This window comes from Parasteatoda tepidariorum, chromosome X1 (genome assembly GCF_043381705.1).
Source record: "Parasteatoda tepidariorum isolate YZ-2023 chromosome X1, CAS_Ptep_4.0, whole genome shotgun sequence".
NCBI lineage: Eukaryota > Metazoa > Arthropoda > Arachnida > Araneae > Theridiidae > Parasteatoda > Parasteatoda tepidariorum.
The window spans coordinates 2,623,660-2,645,288 of NC_092214.1; the positions used below are offsets into that span (position 1 = coordinate 2,623,660).

Genomic DNA, 21,629 nt, shown 5'->3' on the forward strand with positions numbered 1-21,629 from the left:
TAGATTTCGATTGTGGTTGAGTTGGTTTTGCGCTCGTTGTCTTTACTCGACAGCTTAAATCAGATTTCTGATGCATCGCCTTGAATGAAAGTCACTGTATCGTCTTGTCGATATATGCGTTAAATCGATATGTCTCAATACATCGATTTATAGCCCAGTCCTACTTCTCAGTTGCATAGGAATGTACTACGATATTTTTCCCTTTCTCTATATTTTTCATATTTAATTGTCGAAAATATTATTTAAAAATTTCCTCAACGCTTTTTTTATAACTATGTTCAATGTAGTTTTCAGTTCCATGTAGTTTCCTAACTTAAAAGTTTTTAATCTATTTGAAAATCAAGACAGAAGCTAACATGCTTCTTTCTATACAACTCTCCACATGCTAATGGTGAAAGCATGCATGCAAAGTGTTGCCATAGGTAGAGATTTCTGCTCTATGCCACCTGTAGCCCATTTCAATTATGATTTTTTGAAAAAAAGTATTACTCGTTTAAAATGAATATTTATCATAAAGAAGTCATTTCCCTTTATATAGAAGTCATATCTCTTTAATCTTCTCTCCTGTCAAGCCGTTTTGGCTACCTTACAACAGATTAGTGACTGTCCATGAGAAGATCTTTATTTGGAGATTTGCCTTGATATAGCTGAAGCAGAGTATAGGATCTTCGGTTCAATATAGTGCCTTATTGATTTATTATTGATTTATCTTTCATGTCCATTACTCGACAATCAACCATCCCTTTAATAGAAAATTTTATTGTCACTGGAATCAGTATTGCTCCAGAAATGGGCATATGTGAGAGGGAACCCAGAAATTCCAGCTTTCAATAGACACTTTCTTCAGAAATGAAAGGAAGTATGAAAAATGGCAAAAATCAAAATAATAAATGTGTAAAAATCTATGATACGGAAACATTTACTTTGCTCGAATTTAAATATAGTGAACCATCATTTATAGTTGACTTAATACTATGTCCACAGATATTTCACTATACTCTATTGTCTGACTGCATTTAATTTTATATTTTATATACGTCGTTGAACAGCTGACCCAATTTTTTTGGTTTACGACTACTAATGTTCAGCTTCGTAGCCTTGTAATTTTGAACCAATCCAGAAGACAAGGAAACTCCTGGACCAGTAGCCACAGAGGTATTGATTTGTTATGGGAACATGGAGGACTTTGCGACTCAACAGATTTAACGTGCGTCAGTCACCATTTACTACGCGGGGAATCTTCGCCCGGGGGGAATCGAACCCACGAATTCTTGAGCATGAGCCCAGCGCCCAACCGACCAGACTGTCTCAGCCTTTGTCTGACTGCATTTATATTAAATAGAAAGTAGTAATCATATGACTTAAGGTTTAATATATTACTTCAGACATTATTTAACTTGCCTTGCCTTTTGACAGAAAGTTTATTAACATATCTTTTAAACTAGGTTTTTTTTTCAAAAGATTGGCAACTTTTTCTCACATGAATCAAAAATTATTTTGAGGAAATAAAATACATTTAATATTCTTTTCTTATAAATCATAACAATTTTTTTCCAAATGTTTAATATTAATTGTTTAATTAAAAAATAAAACATATTTTTGATAACTTTTTGGTTTTTTTTTTAAATTTCACAAATTTTAATAAATTTTCTTAATTTTTTTATAACGAAGAGTATTAAAGCTTTATAAATCATCTTAAAATACATTATGGATACTTGACCATTATGATTTCTTTTAAGAATAGAAACTTTACATTTTTACTAATAGTTACCTTTAACTTTCTGCCTTTCAAGTTTTCCAATATTTGTATGCTTTCACCCAGCACAAATTTTAGTCAGAACTTATTTTATGAAATTGAATGGTAACGTTTTTTGATATTTATTTGCTTCACTCTTTTAAATATCCATTTATAATTTTTCGTGATTTTTCTATATTTGACCTGTAATACTGCTCAAATTCTTCATGGCATAGATTTTATGAGATGTTGGTAAGTGGTAGGAAGAATTTGACCCCATATCCGATGAACTACACTTTTCAGTTCCATCAGATCTGATGGCACTCAATCCAGCTATCTCTTGCCCCTTTTGATCTCCCACAAATTCTCAATTGGGTTGAGATCTGGAGATTATGCCGGCCAACAAAGCAAGGTGAAGTCACCGTCATGTTCTTTGAACCAGTTGACGACCATACAACCTATGTGACTAGGAGCATTGTCTTGCTGAAAGTATTCATCCCCGGCAGAGTACTCTATTAACGTAACATAATTTACTAGATATTCAATAACCCTTAAATACCCTTGGGCATTCAAACGTTTTTGCACAGGAATCAAAGGACCCATGCAATGCCAAGAAAACGTCCCCCGAACCATAACATTGTCTCCACCAGCTTGAAGTGTTGTGGCAATGCAGTTGGGGCCCATGCTTTCCTGCTGTTTTTGCCATATCCAAACCCTGCCATCTGCATGGTGTAATTGAAACCTCAATTCATCAGACCACAAAACCCTTTTTTAGTCATATACTGTCCAATCCTTATGCTCGTTTGCAAACTAGAGATGTCTACTCTCAATGACTGCGGGAGTATCTGAAGAATGAGGGGCCTCTCTCTCCCCTTCATGTATACATATAGTTAAATTATATTTCTGCCGGCCAGGTGGCTGAGTGGTTAGCGTGTCTGACTGCGAAGCCAATGGTCGCGGGTTCGAATCCTGTTCTGGGCATGGATGTATCTCTCTCTGTGTTGTCTTCTTGTGTGAGTGAATGTGGCCCACCCTATGAATGGATATTTGTGGCAGTGTGGCGTAGTTGACGTTGCTCGCCTCCATGACTTTGATTCGCAGGTGCCCACTGGTTAACGAGAAATGAGCAACACTTCCGGCATCTTCTATGGTGAAGAACGAAAGTTCAGTGCCTGCCGCTATTAAAAAAATGTATATGTATATATTATATTTCTCAATTTGTGGTACTTATTTTTATTCTATTTCACTTTCTTTTTAAATATATCATTATTATTTTGTTCACTGTGGCATAAGAAACCAAGAATTTTCCCATCTGGCAGGAATAGGGATCAAACTCAGTTAAGTCACGTTTTTTGCCCATATCTCCACACAGTTCACATGATGGTACTCTTGCCTTGCACTCCCCCTTTGTAGCTATCACGCCCTCTAGTGGCAACAGTGTGACGCAATTGCTCATTTTGCATAAAACTGTCAGGTGGTCATAATTTGGCCCCTCAGTATGTATATATATATATATATATATAATATAAAGTTAAAAGTATTAAGAAAAGATGGAAAATAATAAGTAAATAATATTAATAAAAGTAAAAGCCTTTATTTAAATACCATTTTTATTAAAATGAATAAAATTCCAAGAATATGTAGTAATGTTTATTTATCCAAAAAATAAATTGACAAACTCTTTCAAAATTTGATTAAAAAAAAACAATGGATTGAATGTAATTAAGTTCTGGATGTAATGTGTATGTTTGTAATTAAGTTAAGTTCAGAACAATGGATGTAATTAAGTTCTGTATAAAATCATTTGAGTTGTTGTTATTATTATTAAATCTAATAAAATCTTCTTTGTTAGCTAAATTTATATTTTTCTCATGTGTTAATCCAATTTGGGCAAATCGATAGCTAATAATCTGCAAACCGAACAAATTATCTTTCTTTTTTTAAATAAATGTTAATTTTTTGAAATCATTAAAATTGTATAATTAAATATCAACCCTATTAATGCAATTAATAATATTATTTATTACTTTTATTATAATATTATTTATTACTTTTATTATAATATTATTTATTACTTTAATTGCATTATTGTTTATTACCTGTTTTTTAGGTACTTGATATGTTTTGTTCCATATATTTTATACTTAATGTGTTATTTTTTCATTTAAATTTTTGTAGTGCTCCTCACACTATTGTATTGCGATGTATTGCTTTGGCTATATTAATGCAATATTAGAATGCACTCCTTTTTGCGGATATAATTGTGTGAGCTGATGGCGAGATTATATTGTTTAATTATTTTGTTTTCCAACTTTTTAATATTTTTTTTTAAATAATTTTTTTTAAATACCTTTTAACGTATTTTATTTTAATAATTTTAATTCTTTACTTTAATCTCTATTATTTTCCATGTTTTCTCTATGTTTTTTAACTTATTTTGTAATTTCTATATACTTGCAGCTTATGCGCAGTAAATAAAACTTATTAATTTTCTTCATTTTTCTTTCTTTTGTTTTTATCATTTTTTTCTTTATTGAGCTAATATATATATATATCCTCTTTTAGTTTTTCAAATCAACATTCTGATGATGAAAGAGATATTTATCTGTGCGGAAACAGTCCTCAGTTAATTAAGTAAGTGAAACTTTTAAGAAATATAATTTAACTATATTATTGTAATGGACTAAATTCCTGCTGGTTTTTTTCCAACTTCAACATTTCTCATACCATTAAATGTTTTGGCATTATGCTTGAACAAAACGTTTTCGTAAGAGGATTTTTTATGCTGAAACCTTTGTTCGAATTAATTTTCAGATCATTAAAATGAAAAAATGATCACTTAAATTAAATTGGGAAATTTTCAATGGCGGAACAATCAGGTACAGAGTCAATAAAATCCTGATATATTTAATATAATATTATGACATGTAATTTGGCGCTGAGTTGAGTAATCACTTCTTGGTGTGCTTGATTTGCACCAATTCCATTGTAAACCCATTTCAAACTTTTTTTTGTTTTTATTAAATAAATAGCTAGCGATTTCTTCGTCTTATTATCCATTTTCTTCTTTAAATGTAGTGTGTCATGTCGTGTTAATTTTATGAAAATAAGCCAAATGTTTTTAATGAAACATCACTTTAGAATTTTTATGTAAGCTATCAAAACTTTTTTCTTATTTTCATATACTCTTTAGTGAAAGATAAGATTAAAAAAATTGCATTTGAAAGATTTTTATAACGCCATGTCAATATATCATTCATTATTTTACAATATTTGGCCTTTTCTATTTAAAAAAAAACTACAACCTCTGAAATCGTAACTTCCTCTGAAATCAAATTTTTAAAAAGTAAGATTTTTGAAATTCAATTTAAAAATGAACTATTCAATCGATTTCATACAAATTTTGTCTTTTGCCATGTAAAAATTTGTATGCCTTAGTATTCAAAATTATTTTCACTATTATGAAATAAAATAAAAGAAAATAATTAATATTTAAAAAATCGTGGTATTATTTTTGGATTAATAAATCTGTATTTGTGTGCAAAATTTTTTCAATTTGCTTTAAAAAAAAACAACTCTGAAACTATGGCAAAATATGAAAAAAGCAAAATTAACATTCAGGGGTCTGAACTTTTGACTGCTCTCCATACCATACAAATAAGACCATATTTTCCAAATTCCAGCTACCCCCTATTTTAGAGTGTTAGGAATCATAATCATCATAATCCATCAAATAAAAGGTATGTTACTCAGAGAAAATACGTTTTAATGTCTGATTTCATAACTTAAAATATTGTCTGCACTAACAAATTAACATATTTGAGATGACACCCTCGTAAGATTAAGATAGTCCTATTACGTTAAAATCTGATCATTAAATCAAAAGTTATTCAAACTGTTTAGTTTTTTTTTCTCTCTCCGTACGTGTTTGTTAACCTGTGTGTCAAATGCTCTTTTAATTTAATGTGAATTTGTTGATATAAATCTTTATATTTTTTGTAGTAAATACTCCTAAATGTAATTTAAGTTTTTCATCCAAATTGTAGCGGATTTTTTTGAGTTTTTTTTTAGAAACAAGAAAGAATGTTTAATTTCTGAGATAATTAGTAAAGATTAGATAATTACTAAGATCTTAGTAAATTTTATGTGAGCAACAAGAAATATTTAATCATTCTAATAATATTTTTCATTTTTTGTTCTTTAATGTGTGTTTGAAATAGTTATCAAAAGATTTTCTGGAAAAGTAAAGTAAAGTTTCTTTTTCACTACAAATATTTGCTAATAGCGAGATCAATAACTTCTTAATTCATCTAATTTATCTAAATGTTTATTATTGTTGAAATTTATGTTGCAGATTGTTTTTTATTTATTTTTTTATATAGTTTTATAAGCCTATGTTAGTCTGGGTAGGGAAAATCAAATCTTTCCAAAACTTACTCAATAGCAATAATGATTTATCTATTACTATAACGGCAGTCATTTCTTTTTATTATATTTTATATGAGGCCATTTTTAGTTTATTTCAAATAGATATTTTAAAGGTTGCATAAATTTCATAAACATTTTCTTACAAATGGATTAGTGAAAAGTATATTAATAACAAGTTACCAATAAATAGTGATTTTTTTTATTACTGAGTCATTAAAAGTTATTTTAGTGGATAGTCGAATCAGAGTGAGTTTATAAATCCATAAAAAGTTTATGAACATATAAATTATGGCAGTCGACGACAACAATTTTTAATCTTTCAAAAGAATTTTTATCGCAGGGTGGCCACCCACCTGGAAAACCTTGAAAACCTGGAATTATCAAGAAATTTTTTTATACTCGAAAAAGCAGGGAAATTCAGATAAAAACCTAGAAAAATCAGGGAATTTTAAAGAAAAGCTTGGATTTTCTTAATTTAAATAATTTTACCATCCGTAATACCGTCTTTTTTTGGACAGAAATTTATTGATAAACTGTTGAATTACCATCAACTTATCAGTACTTTTCTTGCATTAAAATTTGCTCCATTATGACCCTGTTAAACTAGAATGATACATGAAACTCTCCCATGGTTGCTAAATGAATGGAGAAACCTTCTAGTAGGGCAATTCCATGGTAAGGTTACAAGGTGATCAAAATTTTAAACTTAATATTTTTAAGTAAATAAGGTATTTTCAAGGTAAAAAAAAATTAAGATTTAGGTATAATGACTTTTAACTTATAAATGTCAGTTTTCAATTAGTTACAAACTGTTAAATGTAGGGCTACATCATTTGCAATTTTTAACTGTGGTAAGCAAATCTCTAATAGATACAGTTATTTTTTTTTAAAAAAATTCACACTAATAATGGAACGTTGAATAAATAATAATTAGAGTAAACTGTAACAAAACAGGCTATCTTGCACAAATGCGTAGAAACATTTCACATTTTGATTTATAAAAAAATTTCTCAAGATTCACTTTTGATATTTTACGTCCAACACCAAAATACATAATTATACTGTAACTGTAGGATTTAACATAATTAAATTATTTTTTTCTGTTTAAAGCAAGATTCTAAGTCTCATTTGTACAGTCTATTTTAATTTAGAAAATAATTATTTTTATTGTAAATTAATTATTTTTATGTGCAACACTGTTTGCATTAGATGTCACTACTATTCTTTTCATTATATTTGTTTTTATTTATTTCCATCACTTATTTCGCTTTTTCTTTATAAAAAAAAAAGCTGAAATATAAATGGAAATCATCGAAATATTCTTTAAGGTGAACTTACAATAATGTATTTCACCTCAGTATCCTAGTGAAATCTGCTTAACTAAGGTGTACTTAAAGTTAAGCAGATTTAAAACTTAAAATTAAGTTTTAATATCTGCTTAACTTTAAGGTGTACTTAAAGTTAAGCAGATATTAAAACTTAAAATTGATCAGTGAAGCTTTCTATCTATTTTTTAATTTAATTTTATTTATTTATTTATTTGATGTAAGCAACTCAGTTTTAATTTTTGTGAAACAATTTAACTTCATTAGACCTAATTTCATTCATTTAGACCATTTTGAGTCATTCATTTTGCTTAAAACTTAAAAAGTGTATGTATTTAGAGAAAAAAAAATTTTAGAGCATTCTGTTATTTAATTTTTGTATTTGTTTTTATTGAGAAAAGCAACTCAGGCTCATATTCAGAAACTGTCCTCTTTCTTGTTTCCCGCTATAGCTATGCCACTAAATAACAAGTAAAGAGTATATAATTAATATCATCTGCTTTGAAACATCAAATACTGTACTTATAATAGATTACAAGAACTTTACAAAACTATTATTTAATTTTATGCTGACAATAAAGATATTAAATTATTATTTTTCCTGACTTAAATATGACTTAATGCTTTCCAACAATATTCTGTGTAATTTAGTTTCAAACGAATTATACTTATTAATAATTAATCAATTCATATCCTTTCTAAGTACTTTTAAAAATAAGCAATGATTATTTTAATTTAACTATTTATATTTTTTTTCAGAGGGCTCTAATGCAATTTTCTAAATAGTATTTTTTCCCTCAAATTTTGAAATGTATATTAGTAAACTTTTCCGTATTTAAAACTTATTCCGTATTCTGGTGTTGTTTTAGAATTGAATTAATAATTAGGTTGTAGTTAATATATATTTTAAAAATTTAGAATCAAAACTATTTGTGAAAAACATACTTTCAGACTTTTGACATGTGATTAAATTCTTTTTTACAGGTTTATATCAGAACGCTCTAATAATGGTCAGCTCACCTGTGTGGAAAACATTGATAAAAAATATGATTTAAAAAGTATTCACAATTCTTTCCCAGTGAAAAAAGTTGGTTCTGATGACATTGACGAAAATACTATACCTGCTTATTCAAGAGAACCAAAGTAAATTTATGTGCTTAAATGGTTTAAAAAAATAGCAAAATATTTAATGTTACATACATATACATAGCTGCTATCTCTACTGTTTTATCAATGAACTATTGGAATTTTACTATTTGTAGCATGCTACTACCAACCAATGATCTTGATATTGAGTAACGGAACCTAATGTTATATTAGAAGCAGAGTTCGTGATTTTTTTTATTTTTTTAAAAAAAAAAATTTTTAAATCAGATTTTTTTTATTTTTATTCAAACACATTGTAAAGACTTTAAATTATGATTAAAAATACTTTATAAATGTTTATTCAAAATAAAATTAATATTAAAGCAATATTTTAGAAGCTCTAACTTACAAATGTAATTTTTCATTGTAATACATAGCTTTGAATGCATAGCAACCATTTTGAAACAAATGCATAATTGAAATTTGAAGACTAGATGAAATAGAGAATTTAATGAAAGGGGTCTGTCTAGGTATTTATTTTGTAAAAATTTAGACACAATTTGTAAAAATTCAAAATAATATTAAAAAATCAACACAAAAATATGGATTTATTCATTTATTATGAAACACAAAAATAATATTTAAAAAAAAGTATTTTGTGAAATTTGCCTAAAGTTGAATTTGTGAAGGTACCATTATGCAGTAGCAAATTTGTCTTGGACAGACTCTTTAACTATTAAATTAAAGTTTCAATTAGCAGACCATAATTTTAATTTTCACTTGATTTTTAGTAACAAAATAAATGCAACAGATTTTGTTTATAAATGTAGTCATTCATCAAAAAATAAATAAATATTTGATCTATATATTTTTATAATAAAATATTCATTTTTAATCCTATATCAAAATAGATAAGCTAAAAAAAATTTATGTATTCATTGGAATTTTTTTTCACAAAATTTCTTTATAGAAAATCTGATAATGTCAAAGATACTGTAAGCATATTATGAGAAAAAAATACCAGTTTCCAGTTAATAACTCTACTTTCTCAAATAGACTTTGAAAAGGAAGAATGACTCTATATCAGGAAAAAATATCTGAATTCACTAGCCTTTTTTTTCCCTTTCTATTTTGGCATATTAGGGTAATTTCTTTTTAATATAACCTCAAGCTTTAGAAACACGTATTTTCCACCAATAAAATAGAATGTAGATTTTAATTCCATGCTGTTACAATCAAAAGGTCGAATTTTAATTAAGAACAATAGAATTAAGAATTTTAAATAAGAATTTTTTTCAAAATTCATGTCTATTAATTACTTTCTAAAGCTATGCAAGTCTATATTAAGACAGCATTAAATGTGTACTTTAATCTGTACTTTCAATCACAAGAATTAAAAGACTTTTAAAAATGTAATTATATATGTGTTGGAATTTAACACACACCAAGAAAGAAATTTCTTTAATTAAAATGAATTAACGCAGCAATTTATTTAAAATAAATTTTAAAACTAAGAAAAGAAAATAATAAAAGTATCAATAATTTGAAACACTGTTTTTCAACTTTTAAAATCAATATATATAGATGTAAAAAAAAGTTGATTTAAATGAATGATTTTTTTAAAAAAATCATTTGATTTAAATCAGCGAATCCTGATTAGAAGTATTAGTGATTTTCTATTGATGTACAGTGAGTGCAAAAAAAGGACCACCCTGAATAACTTTTAATCTACTGATTGGGTTTTCACATTTGAGGACTCAATCCTAATGGCTAGAGAGGGTGACCCTCTGAACGTGAAAATCCAATCATTAGATCAAAAGTTATTCTGGGTAGTATTCGTTTTTTTTGTGCACTGTTCAGTAACTTTTAATGCTCTCTAAAATTTAGTAGCGTTTTTTTCCAGAGATATTATTCTAATGTGTTCTTAACTGATGACTACTACTTTATTTGTGTTGTTGCTTTTTTAAACTCAGTGAATTTTACTCAAAAAAGGAAAAACTTTTAAATTTTATTTACTAGAACAATAATCATTTGTGTAAACAAAATTTTAGTTAATAATGGAAATAAATTGTCCACAGAGCTAAAAAAAGATTAATTTTTGTATTTTTATATGACATGATAATTTGAAAATTTTAAATGAGTTTTTCATGGGTGCAGCCTTTCTACCAAGAATTACTGAGCTACTATTCTTGAGGCAATGTTCTTTACTTTTAAATTTTTTGTTGCATTTTGCTTTTAATTGATATTTTATCTTTAGCTCTTTTAATAATTAAAATAAAAGCTTAATTACACTAAAAAAAATACATAAAATAAAATTTATAAATAAAAGGAAAAAAGATGAAGAAAGTAGAAAGTTGTAAAGCATCATCAACAAACAGTGATAATGATGCAAAAACTATGCATATATGATGTGTTTAAAATGTTGAAAGTTTTGTTATGATGACATTAACAAAATCTTAGAGTTAAATGTTTTTTTTTCTGTTTCTTACTAGAGCAACCACATAGATGAAAAGCAAAATGGGCATTTTATTGTAGTCTTAAAATCTTGAACTTATGTTTTCTTAAAATTCCTGATGGAAACACTAAAAATGTTTCATTTGTCACATGAATCTGATTTGAACTTTGAATGGAAGAAGAACCAGATAAACAAAATTAATAATAATGTTTCTCAACAAAAATATGCATAAAATCATCTTTAAAATATGAAGTTTCCTTTCATAAAGTATCCTTAATTTATAAGCAAGGTATAATTCAATGACTAATGATTTAAACTAAACTAGTTTGAAATGGAAAAAAAAAGATTTGAATGAGTTAATTTGATTTATTTTATAGGATTTGGTAAATTTTTAAAAATTAAAGTTAAAGTAATCAATATCAAATTCAAAAATATCGATATCAAATTTGCTAAATAAAATTGAAAATATCTTTAAAGGAAATTTTATCCAATTTGTTTTTATTCAGTTAATTGTTTTCTTTTAAATTTTTACTAAATTATGTGGCTTAAAGTCAAAAGCAAAACAAGTTTTTAATTAATTTATAAAATTTGCCACATTCACCTTCTGAACATTGAACTTAACTTTTTACTAATTACTTTACTACTGTTTGCAAAACTACTGTTTACTGTTTTTACTAGTTACTTTACTACTGTTACTGTGTACAAAATACTGTTTTTTCCCATATTGTTCAATGCAAAAACAGTAGTTAACTATTAAATTTTGCTAGAATTTAGCCTAAGAGTTCTGTTCTCAAAGGATTAAATTGATGTTTATTATTGATAATATTTTTAGGGTTTCAAGTTATAAGTGAAAACTTTTTTATGAAATTGTCCATACAAATCAGTAATTACTTTTTATTCTAAATAAGTATTCAAATTCATCACTAGGGAGTCATTTATAATTTTTTTTTTCAAAAGAAAAGGTTAATCTTAAATATGTTTCTCTACACTTACTTTTTGTTTTGGTGGACATATTTCTTTTCTTTTTTTTGAGGGGGGAGGAGTTGAATTATAAGGAGTCATTTATATATTTTTTTTTTTCAAAAAAAGAAAGGTTAATCTTAAATAACTTTCTCTGCACTTATTTTTTGTTTCTCTGTGCAGTTTATTTTTATTTTATTTTTGAGAGGGGAGAGGAGTTCAATTTCCTTACCCACTTTTTGCACTTTTAATATTTTAATACTGTATTTTGTAATTCAGTTACATACATCTTAAGTTAAATTTTCTTGTTAGTTTTGTCAAGCAATTTTAATTTGGGAAGAAATACTCTTTTATAGACTTGAAACTGTTTTTTAGCTATTACTATCAAAGATCAGGGCTTTTATTTATAAAATGATATTTTATCTGACTAATCTCATATTGTAATTGATATTTTATCCTATTTTTTAATGTAAAATACAACTTTATTTCACCAAATATTTTCGTTTATAAGTGTTTTATGAATTTTAAGGTGGCATTCGGTACGCATCTTTATATCATCCACATTCAAAGATATGCATTCTGAAAGAGATATGTTAGTTCGGTATGTCATGCCTGAACTAAGGAGAAGGGCATCGTCTGTGTTTGTAAAAATAAATGAAGTTGATTTAAGATGGGGCATTACTGAAGCTGATTGTACTACTAAGCGGTGTGTACTAATTTTTTTTCAATTAAATCTTTTTAAAATGTTCCTTTGACTCTCTCTGATTTTACTATGTACTATCTATTGCATATAGAGTTTTCTTTCAGAGAAATATTTTCACTTGTAATTTTATGCATCATGAGCCAGTTTTTTTTTTAAAATTTGGCAATCAGGCAAAGTTCAATTGACAATTTTGATTTTGTAGAAATGTTAAGGTTATATTTTTGATGTAAAACTATTAAACATGCATTTTTTTATTTAATAGAGAAAACTTTTTTCTAAAGGTTATTGGAAAGTCAAAGCTGAAGATCCTCTGAAATTTAAAAAAAAAAAAAAAACATAAATGCATGTACTGCAGTAATATTTTTTGTGAAATAAGTGAACAATGATAGAGACCATAATTTTGTATTCTACTTCTACTACTTTCTTGCTTCAGGAAAATATTTTTGCCCATAATTTTATGCATTCTGAGCCAGTTTTTATTTTTAAAAGACATTTTTGATTTTGTAGAAATTTTCAGGTTATATTTTTGATGTAAAACAAATGTGCATAATTCTTTTATTTAATAAAAAAAACTTTTTTCTGAAGGTTTTGGAGGGTCAGAGCTGAAGATCCTCTGAAATTTTTTTATAAAAACATACCTGTATGTTCATACAGTAATACTTTTTTTAAATAAGTAAACACCGATAGTGACCACAATTTTGTGTTTTACTACTTCCACATTAACTATTAAGAGATGAATACTATCAGTGGACGTTTGTTTCTAAGGTCTTTCAAAAATTTTCTAAATAACTTTTATTTTCCTAGAATTTTGCTGTCAAAATCTACTTGTTACTATAGGGAATCACAAAGGTATATATTTCTGAAAATACATGCTAATGAGTAGTTCTAAATTAAAATCTACATATGCCTGGTGTACATGTGGCATGACTTTGAAATTTGATGTTAATGTAGTAGCAAGAAATGATGACTTAAGCTCACTTTGGGCTGGAACACACTCAGCAAATTTACATATTAGGGATAAAACACAACTTTTTATCCTCTAATTATTTCTGTATTTAACTACTCAGTGACAGGATTCAAAGTTTAAGTCTGCAATATATAACTATTAAATTTGATTCCATAAATCTATCAATTGATCTTGTTTTGGCTATACTGAAGGATACTTTTCCAGGAAAATTTCTACCTGTTCACTTTTAGTGAATGCTGTTATTAACTATGAAACTGGTGCAAAATTTAAGGTTTTTGACAGTTTTAAAATTATGCTGAAAGTAAATCTCACACATCTTTCAAAAATTGAGCAACATCGAAAGCATCAAGTACCTAACACTATCGAACTTCAGAAAAACTGGCTCTTAATTTATCCCATTTTTATATTGTACACCATGCATGGGATTTAAACAAATGATTAAAAAGCAGTTTAACAACAAATACAGTTTTATTTAAAATATGAGATGTAAAAATTTACGACCTCACATCACGAATCTCTGAAAAGAAATATGGTACACGAAATTAAATGTAGTTGTAAAACAATTATAAATGCAAGAATTATGGAGTCTATTGAGTCACCTGAAACAGTCAGTTTGCTTAAAAATGTAATTAAATGTTTGTTGGTGACTGGCTAATTAATAACATTTTGCAAATGGATGAAAAAAAGACGAAAATAAATTCACATTTTGTCTTTCCAAATCTCTCCAAGGAAGAAACGCCTAAAGTGGTTTTTTTTTCTTCAAAATATAGAAATATTTTTTCCTTTTTCATGCACATAAAAAACATACATATTTTTTTTAAAAATTCAGTCAAGTTATTTTTGCCTATTCTTGTTTTGTATGATGGTTTGTTTTTATGGAAAAATGAATGAAATTATGATTGTAACTTGCATTGTTGTCAGACACAGAACTTCAGTTAAAATTTTTGCATTCTATCTAGACAGAAAATTGTTGAAATTTGATTTTAACTGGTGATAAATCTTTGTCTTGAAACAAATTTCTAGTAGCCATGCAATGATTGAAACTGTATTTTCAATAAGCATAAAGCAACAATTGAGATTTGAGAATTCTATCTAATGGGAAAGTAGATTGATGATAAATTTCCTTTGATGCCAAATTTGCCTTGTAGCGGTAAGGAAACTATTGAAACTTATGATGCCATCCAGCAAGAAGCTCCAGTTAAATTTTTATTGTTTTAACTGGTCAGAGAAATATCTGACATTTGATTGATTATAAATTTATTTTGGTGATAATATTGCAATAAATTCTGCTATAAGTATACATACTTTAAACAATTGAAAGTTTAATTGTTATTTAGTGCGAAAGTTTGAGAAAAATTTGAATACTTTACTTTCTCAGAATATAGATGGGGATTCGTAACACTTCCCTTGAAAAACGCCTATCTATGCTACTGATATTTTATTATATAAAATTTAAAACGTGTTACCAATAAATATTGAACAATGATGTTATAAATGCCTTTGATATCCTTCGATTGTCACAATGAAGATTGTCATTAAGGAAGCATAAAACAAAATCTATCTGCTGCTTGGGTTTTTAGTTGACTGTTCCTGCAAGTTCATTTTGACTATAAAAATCTAAGAAAAGTATTTTTTTCTGTTGTTTTAAATGACCATAAATACTTATTGATATGATTTATATTGATCAACCATAAATGCTTATGTCTTATTAGTTAGTGTGGAAATAGTTGAGCTCTAAATAAATTTTAATATCATAGTTAAATCCATACAAGAAGTACAATCATATGTAAATCCATATGCTTCTTTTTCTTCTTAATTTAAACCCCCTAAACTTAGGATATTTTTCAAATGCTCAGTCCTATTATGAAAAGAGGCTCTTTTGCCAATGATTTGCTATTTTTATAACTGCTGTGAGTTTGCAACTGTTATTTAAGACTCTTAGGTTATTTATGTAGCTTATCTAAAGCCAGCACTGTCTACGCTTATTTTGGAAAGGGTGCAAAATGTCAATATGGAGAAAAGTCACAGTTTTGTGAAAATGATATCTTTTTTAATATTTAAAAACTTACTCCAATGTTACATTACTTGGGCTCATGAAAATTTGCAAAAGCTGAGAATTAGGCAGTGATTTTGATAATTTTTCATCTAGGTTGAAAAAGAGTCGCAAATTGGTGATTTGTGAAAAAGTTTAATAACTTTTAAATTATTTAAGTTATTGTAAAGCCCATGGCAAGGTGATCAAAATCATCTCATTGCTTTGACTGTAAGTCACTTAAACTGTGACTTTTTTTTATTTTCCTTGGTGACAGAGCTTCGAAACCCAATGTTAAATAAAAAAAATTGCAAAAATAAAATTACATGTTGAATAATTTTTCATAAAGGATCTGGAAAAAATCAACAACATCAAAAACATAAAGTACCTAACCTATTGAACTTCAAAAAACTGGCTCTTAATTTATTTGATTTTTTCAGTGTACAAGAAGCATGTGATTTAAACAAATCACTAAAAAACAGTTTAACAAATATATTTTTATTTGAGACATGAAAAGTAAAATTTGACAACCTCACATCACAAATGTCTGAGAAGATGTGAAGTACAGGAAATGAAATGTAGTTGTAAAAAAACTATAAAAGTCGGAATGATAGCAATGTAAAGGAGCACAAATAATATTTCTTTATAATTAAACATAAGTTTTATTATACTTAAATGCTGATTATCAAATTGCAAAGAAGTTTTAACTGGAAAAGAGGTTCAACTAGTAGGGTAAAAGATCAAACTTGAACAAGATAATCAAACAAAAGATGGAATTATTTTTTGAAATGCTTGAAACTAACCTCCCGAATACAAATATATGTTACTTTTAATAAATCTAGTAAAATATGTATCATTCTCAACATCATGAAAAACTGAAATTTTGCTTTATCACTGCTTTTTATTTTTTACATGAATTTGAAAGATGAATAGAAAGGGTGTAAATATTGTATAAAATTATAATTATGTAATTATTTTAAGTTATCAAATGAGACTTCTTAAGGTTGAGATTAAAAAAGGATTGTGTATGCCCTCCTCATTCATTTTTATAATTAATTTGCATCAGTCCTTTTAAATTGTTTCTTAATTTTCATAAACATTATTAATATATAATATGTATATTTTATTTTTATTATGTTACTAATTAAAACATTCTTTTAGTGCTGCTGAGTTGTGTCTCATTGAAGCTGAAAAGTGTGATTTATTTATTGGCTTACTAGGACAAAGATATGGATCTGTTTATACTTATGGTACCCCTGATTGTCCTGAATTACAGTGGGTGAAAGATTATCCTCAAAGTCTATCTATAACTGAATTAGAGATGCATGCCGGAGCTCTGAGACCAGAGAAGTTAGCAAATAAACGAGCATTCTTTTACTTCCGAAAATCGAATTTCTTGAGGTAAGTATTATTTTCAGCCTGATTTGCTGAAATAGACTTCTTAGGGTTACATAGTTATCTCTCTGAGTTACATAGTAGAAATGTGTATTTCAGTTTTTGAACACTCTGACTGCCAGTCACGAGACAGTGTGTTGATAGTTATTGCTCCATCATAGAAATAGATTTTTTCCAGGAAGCAACTTACTCCTTATAACAAATGTAGTTAAAAAGTGGTAATGAAACTCAATTAGATGTATCATGCTGATTACTAAATAATATTTAGACCTTTCCTAATAGAAAATTGACAACCATTCTACTAGCAATTTTTCTCTACAATTTTAGGCCTCTACAATTATAATACTTTTTTCATTACTAATAACAAGCTAAAAATTTGAAACCACATAACTTAACAACTGGCATATAAACTTTACTCCAGAGCTGCTCTGTTATGATCTTGTTGACTTGTGCGATACTATCTCTCCAAGCTCCAGGATTGTGTATAATAAGCTCTTTAGAACTGATTTCCCATCATGAGTTGGTGCCATATAGGCAACGAAACTATTAAAAAATGATTTTTATTTTACAGCCATCATTGAACAACCAATTCAATTTTGGGTTTACGACTACCAATATTCAACTCTATAGCCTTGTAATTTTGAACCCAATCGTGAAGACAAGGGAACTCCTGGATCAAGTATTAGGAGAAACTTTCCTTTGGGGAGGACTTTTTGATAAAACTAATCCACATTTGACTTACATGGAGAGGAAAACCACAGAAATCTCCCACGGTTAGCCTGATGGCAAGGAGACTAACCTGTGATCCATCTACCACTGAGGATATTTTACGTCAGCACTGTGGTCAGTACAAGTCAGGTGCGGAATTCGAATCAACCAGTCATCCCTGGGATTCGAACCTGTTTCACCTCATTGGAAGGCAAGCTCATTCTATCTCCTGAGCTCTTAGGAGATGATTTTTTGTTGTTGTCTTATGCTACTTGTCAATACTGACAAGCCTATTTTTAAGGCAGAGAGGTGCGCTTCTTGTTTTCCTCTGGCACCATCTATGGCAAAGAATTTGACTTCTACCATGCACATACATCACAACCCTTTTTACAGGGTGGACCCATGTTCTCACCATCCATCTATCCGCAGACCATAATTTTGACCTGAACCAGAGCATGATCAATCTCCGATCCAATATCCCCAGAAATATTTATTTGTTATGGGAACTTAGAGGACTTTGTAATCCCAAGAGATTTAGCTTTCACCCCTCACCATTTCGTACACAGAGAGTCTTTGGCCAAGGGGATCAAACTCGCAACCTTTTGAACATGAGCCCAATGCCCTACCAACCAGGCCATCCCAGCCAAGTAATGATTTAAAACTTAGAAATAGATAACAAGAACAATACTTTTTTAACATAAATTGTCTTAGAGTAGTGCTTTTACAGCATGCTTGCCAATCAGTTATGTGATAAATATTTAATTCATTAACCATGAAATTATTCCTTTCAAATATCAATTATTTGCTTCAATGATCAATTGAATGACAGATTCTTATATGTCGTAGTAAAGATTTTTTCTTTTATTCATTTGATTACAGAGCCTAGCATGATAATACTTATTCTATTCCATTAGTTGTACCCGCTCTATTCCTAAGCATTCTCTTTTTTTAAGAGACTTTAAAAATATAATATTTAAGAATCATTACTTACTTTAATTAGCAAGGCAAACTTATATTTTATAATATTGAAAAAATTCTTGTAGCTGCTCTAAAACTCGCCCACAATAAAAAATAATAATGCTTGTAAAAGATTAGGTTTTACCTACAATTGCTATATTATTGTTATGCAATTTACTGATCCTATTTTTATAATCATTTCTACATCATTTTAAAACCAATGAAATTATACTTTTTTTTAGTTAAGTACCCCCAAAGCATCATGAGCTATTATTCTTATATTGTTTTTGTTATTTTTATATTGTTTGCTTTTTACTATATTATTTTACTAATTGAATTATACTTTTGTTTTAGTGAAGTGCCTCCAAAATATCAAGAGTATTTTATATCAGAAACCCCAGATTCCAAACTAAAGTTGGAAGAACTAAAAACCAAAATTCGTAATAGTGGATTGCCAGTATTTGATGGGTGTGTTGCAGTTAAATTTTATTGTTTAACTCTTTAATTGTATTTCTGACAATTTTCACTACTATTTAGGATTAAACTGATTTTATGTCCTAGAAAGCAGTGTAATATCAATGAACTGCTGCTAAGGGGTTAAACTGTTAGAGTAAACCTCATTACAATAACACTTGAATATGGAGGAGCAAGGTATCTGCTACGGTATCATTTCTAGCTAAAGGCTAAACGACTGACTAAAAATGATAAAATGACAAACAAAAAATACATCGTTGCCTTGTAGTTGAAGAATTACAAGTGCTAAGCCTGCATAGAATCTTGTCATCAAATAAATGTTTAAAGTTTTTATTAGAAATTGAATTGAGGCATATGCAAGCTTTTAGACTAGCATATGCTCATACTCTTAAGCCTTGTGGCTTGTAGGATTTTGCTAAAGCTCTTTTTTAATTTTAGCTCAGAAACCTTGTAGAGGAGTATATTGTTTTACCAAGTGTTATGTTTGTAATGCAAAAGACTTCAGCTTTCTATTGATTATCTCAGTTATTTATTTATTTTAATTGTGGAATAATTCAAAGCATATATTTTATCGAAGCTTTGTGAAAGATTTAAAAGAGTTGGATTAACTTGTAATAAAGAGAGCTTTATTTTTATAAAATTTAGCATTTTCTAATAAACTTATTTAATTACAAATGACAAATATGACCATATCGTTAAAATAAGTCATTTTTAGCAATCAAAATATAAATTTTGAAAAATATGTGTTATAAATTTAATCTTACATAGTTGGTAAGAACCTGCATATTTGAAATATTTTATTGAAAAAATCATTTCAACAAAGAGAAATCAAAAGTAGTTGCACTAATAAAAAAAAAAGTTTAATGAATGTTTTGCATAAATTCATTATATTGATAAATAAATTATTAGTTAATGTAAATCTGAACTGCGAAAAGCCTGGGTTTTTCAGAAAACAAACCTTACAGTCTTCTTTTTAGTGCTTAGTGTCATACGGATATATTTTAATAGAAAATATGATAAGTTAAATTTTGCTGTACATTAATAGTGTAAACTTGTCGAAAGACTTTTGACATTTAGGTTTTTCTTTAATTTTTTTTTTTACAATTTGCATTAGATTAATTTTATAAATTTAAGTAAGCACGCATTCAACAGCCAGGCTGTCATCCAAAGAAGAACTTTTCAAGATTTATGGCACGATGATGGCTATATGGTCAACATTGAAATGACTACCTTTAGTTCTCAAACAAACTGGTACCCATCAATCTGAAGCTGGATAAACTTCAAAAAGCTACCAGCGATCAAAGTCAGTTTTACACATTAACAGTGTATGATCTTAATCACTGCAAAATCACTCCACTCTCTAAATGTTAAATATTTTTGTAAATAAGTTTTAATCTCAAAATCAACCATAATAGTAATTTTATTCAAAATATAAAAATATACCAAAATTCAGACATTATTATGAAATTTGTGTTTAAAAAGCAAACTTATGCTGTTTAATTTAAGTTAGATGAGAAGATAAGGAAATGCAAATAATAATTTAACTTGTGTGTAAATTCCTACTAATGAATATTTACTACTTTCCCTTAAGCTCTAATAAATACTAAATTGTGCATTTATTTGTATATAATACTATACATAATTAGTATACAATTAATTATGCACGTCATTAGTCTTTAATATATTAAATGAATTAAATTATGTTTTTGAATTGGATCCATTTTGTTTAAAATAGTTTTTCTAAAAATTGTGTGTTTTATATTACTATTTTCCATCTTGTATCTATATATGCTAATATTTAGTGTTAATTTTAGGTATGATTGTAAATTTGCTGGTGCATTAAAGGAAAAACCTATTTTGAGTGGTCTGGATTCATTTGGAAAAGCTATAATAGAAGATTTATGGAATGTTATCAAGGATATTCATGAAAAAGTAAGTCTAACAGATATTAATTCTATATTATAGGAACCACAAAAATGCTATTTTATGAATAAACTGTTCTTTTTCTTTTTATAAAAAATATCTTTATTATTTTGATGTTACTCAAATATCATCAGAACTAAATAAATAATACATACAACTAAATATCATCAGATGTTTAGTTGTATGGAATTACCTTCTTGAAGTGGTACTTATTATTTGAAAAGTTTACGATCAAAGATGGTATCAGATCTGATAGAGCATAGAAATCTACTTATAAAATTTTTTTGTGCTATTAGATCTGATACAATTTTTAATCTTCAAATCTTTTTCCTTACATTTTTCCTTCCTATGTTCAGATTGAACTTAAAATATTTATAATTCAAATTTTTTGTCATGTATGAACTTTTTAACCTTCTAATATAATGTTTTTTGTTATATTTCAGATTTTTTAAAATTGTTTTCATAATTAAAAATGTAGCCC

The 21,629-nt window shown here is 27.7% G+C and overlaps 1 protein-coding gene across 17 annotated transcripts in view; it reads left to right on the plus strand.

Annotated features, from left to right (window-relative positions):
• LOC107451625 (telomerase protein component 1) overlaps positions 1-21,629 on the plus strand; it is a 275,001-nt gene that overhangs the window by 160,312 nt on the left and 93,060 nt on the right. For all 17 annotated transcript variants that reach the window (XM_021147098.3, XM_043040343.2, XM_021147105.3 and 14 more), the window contains 6 exons: positions 4,301-4,369; positions 8,473-8,631; positions 12,519-12,695; positions 16,853-17,092; positions 19,106-19,219; positions 21,040-21,157. In XM_021147098.3, coding sequence (XP_021002757.2) covers positions 4,301-4,369; positions 8,473-8,631; positions 12,519-12,695; positions 16,853-17,092; positions 19,106-19,219; positions 21,040-21,157 — 877 coding nt within the window. The remainder of the gene's footprint in view (positions 1-4,300; positions 4,370-8,472; positions 8,632-12,518; positions 12,696-16,852; positions 17,093-19,105; positions 19,220-21,039; positions 21,158-21,629) is intronic.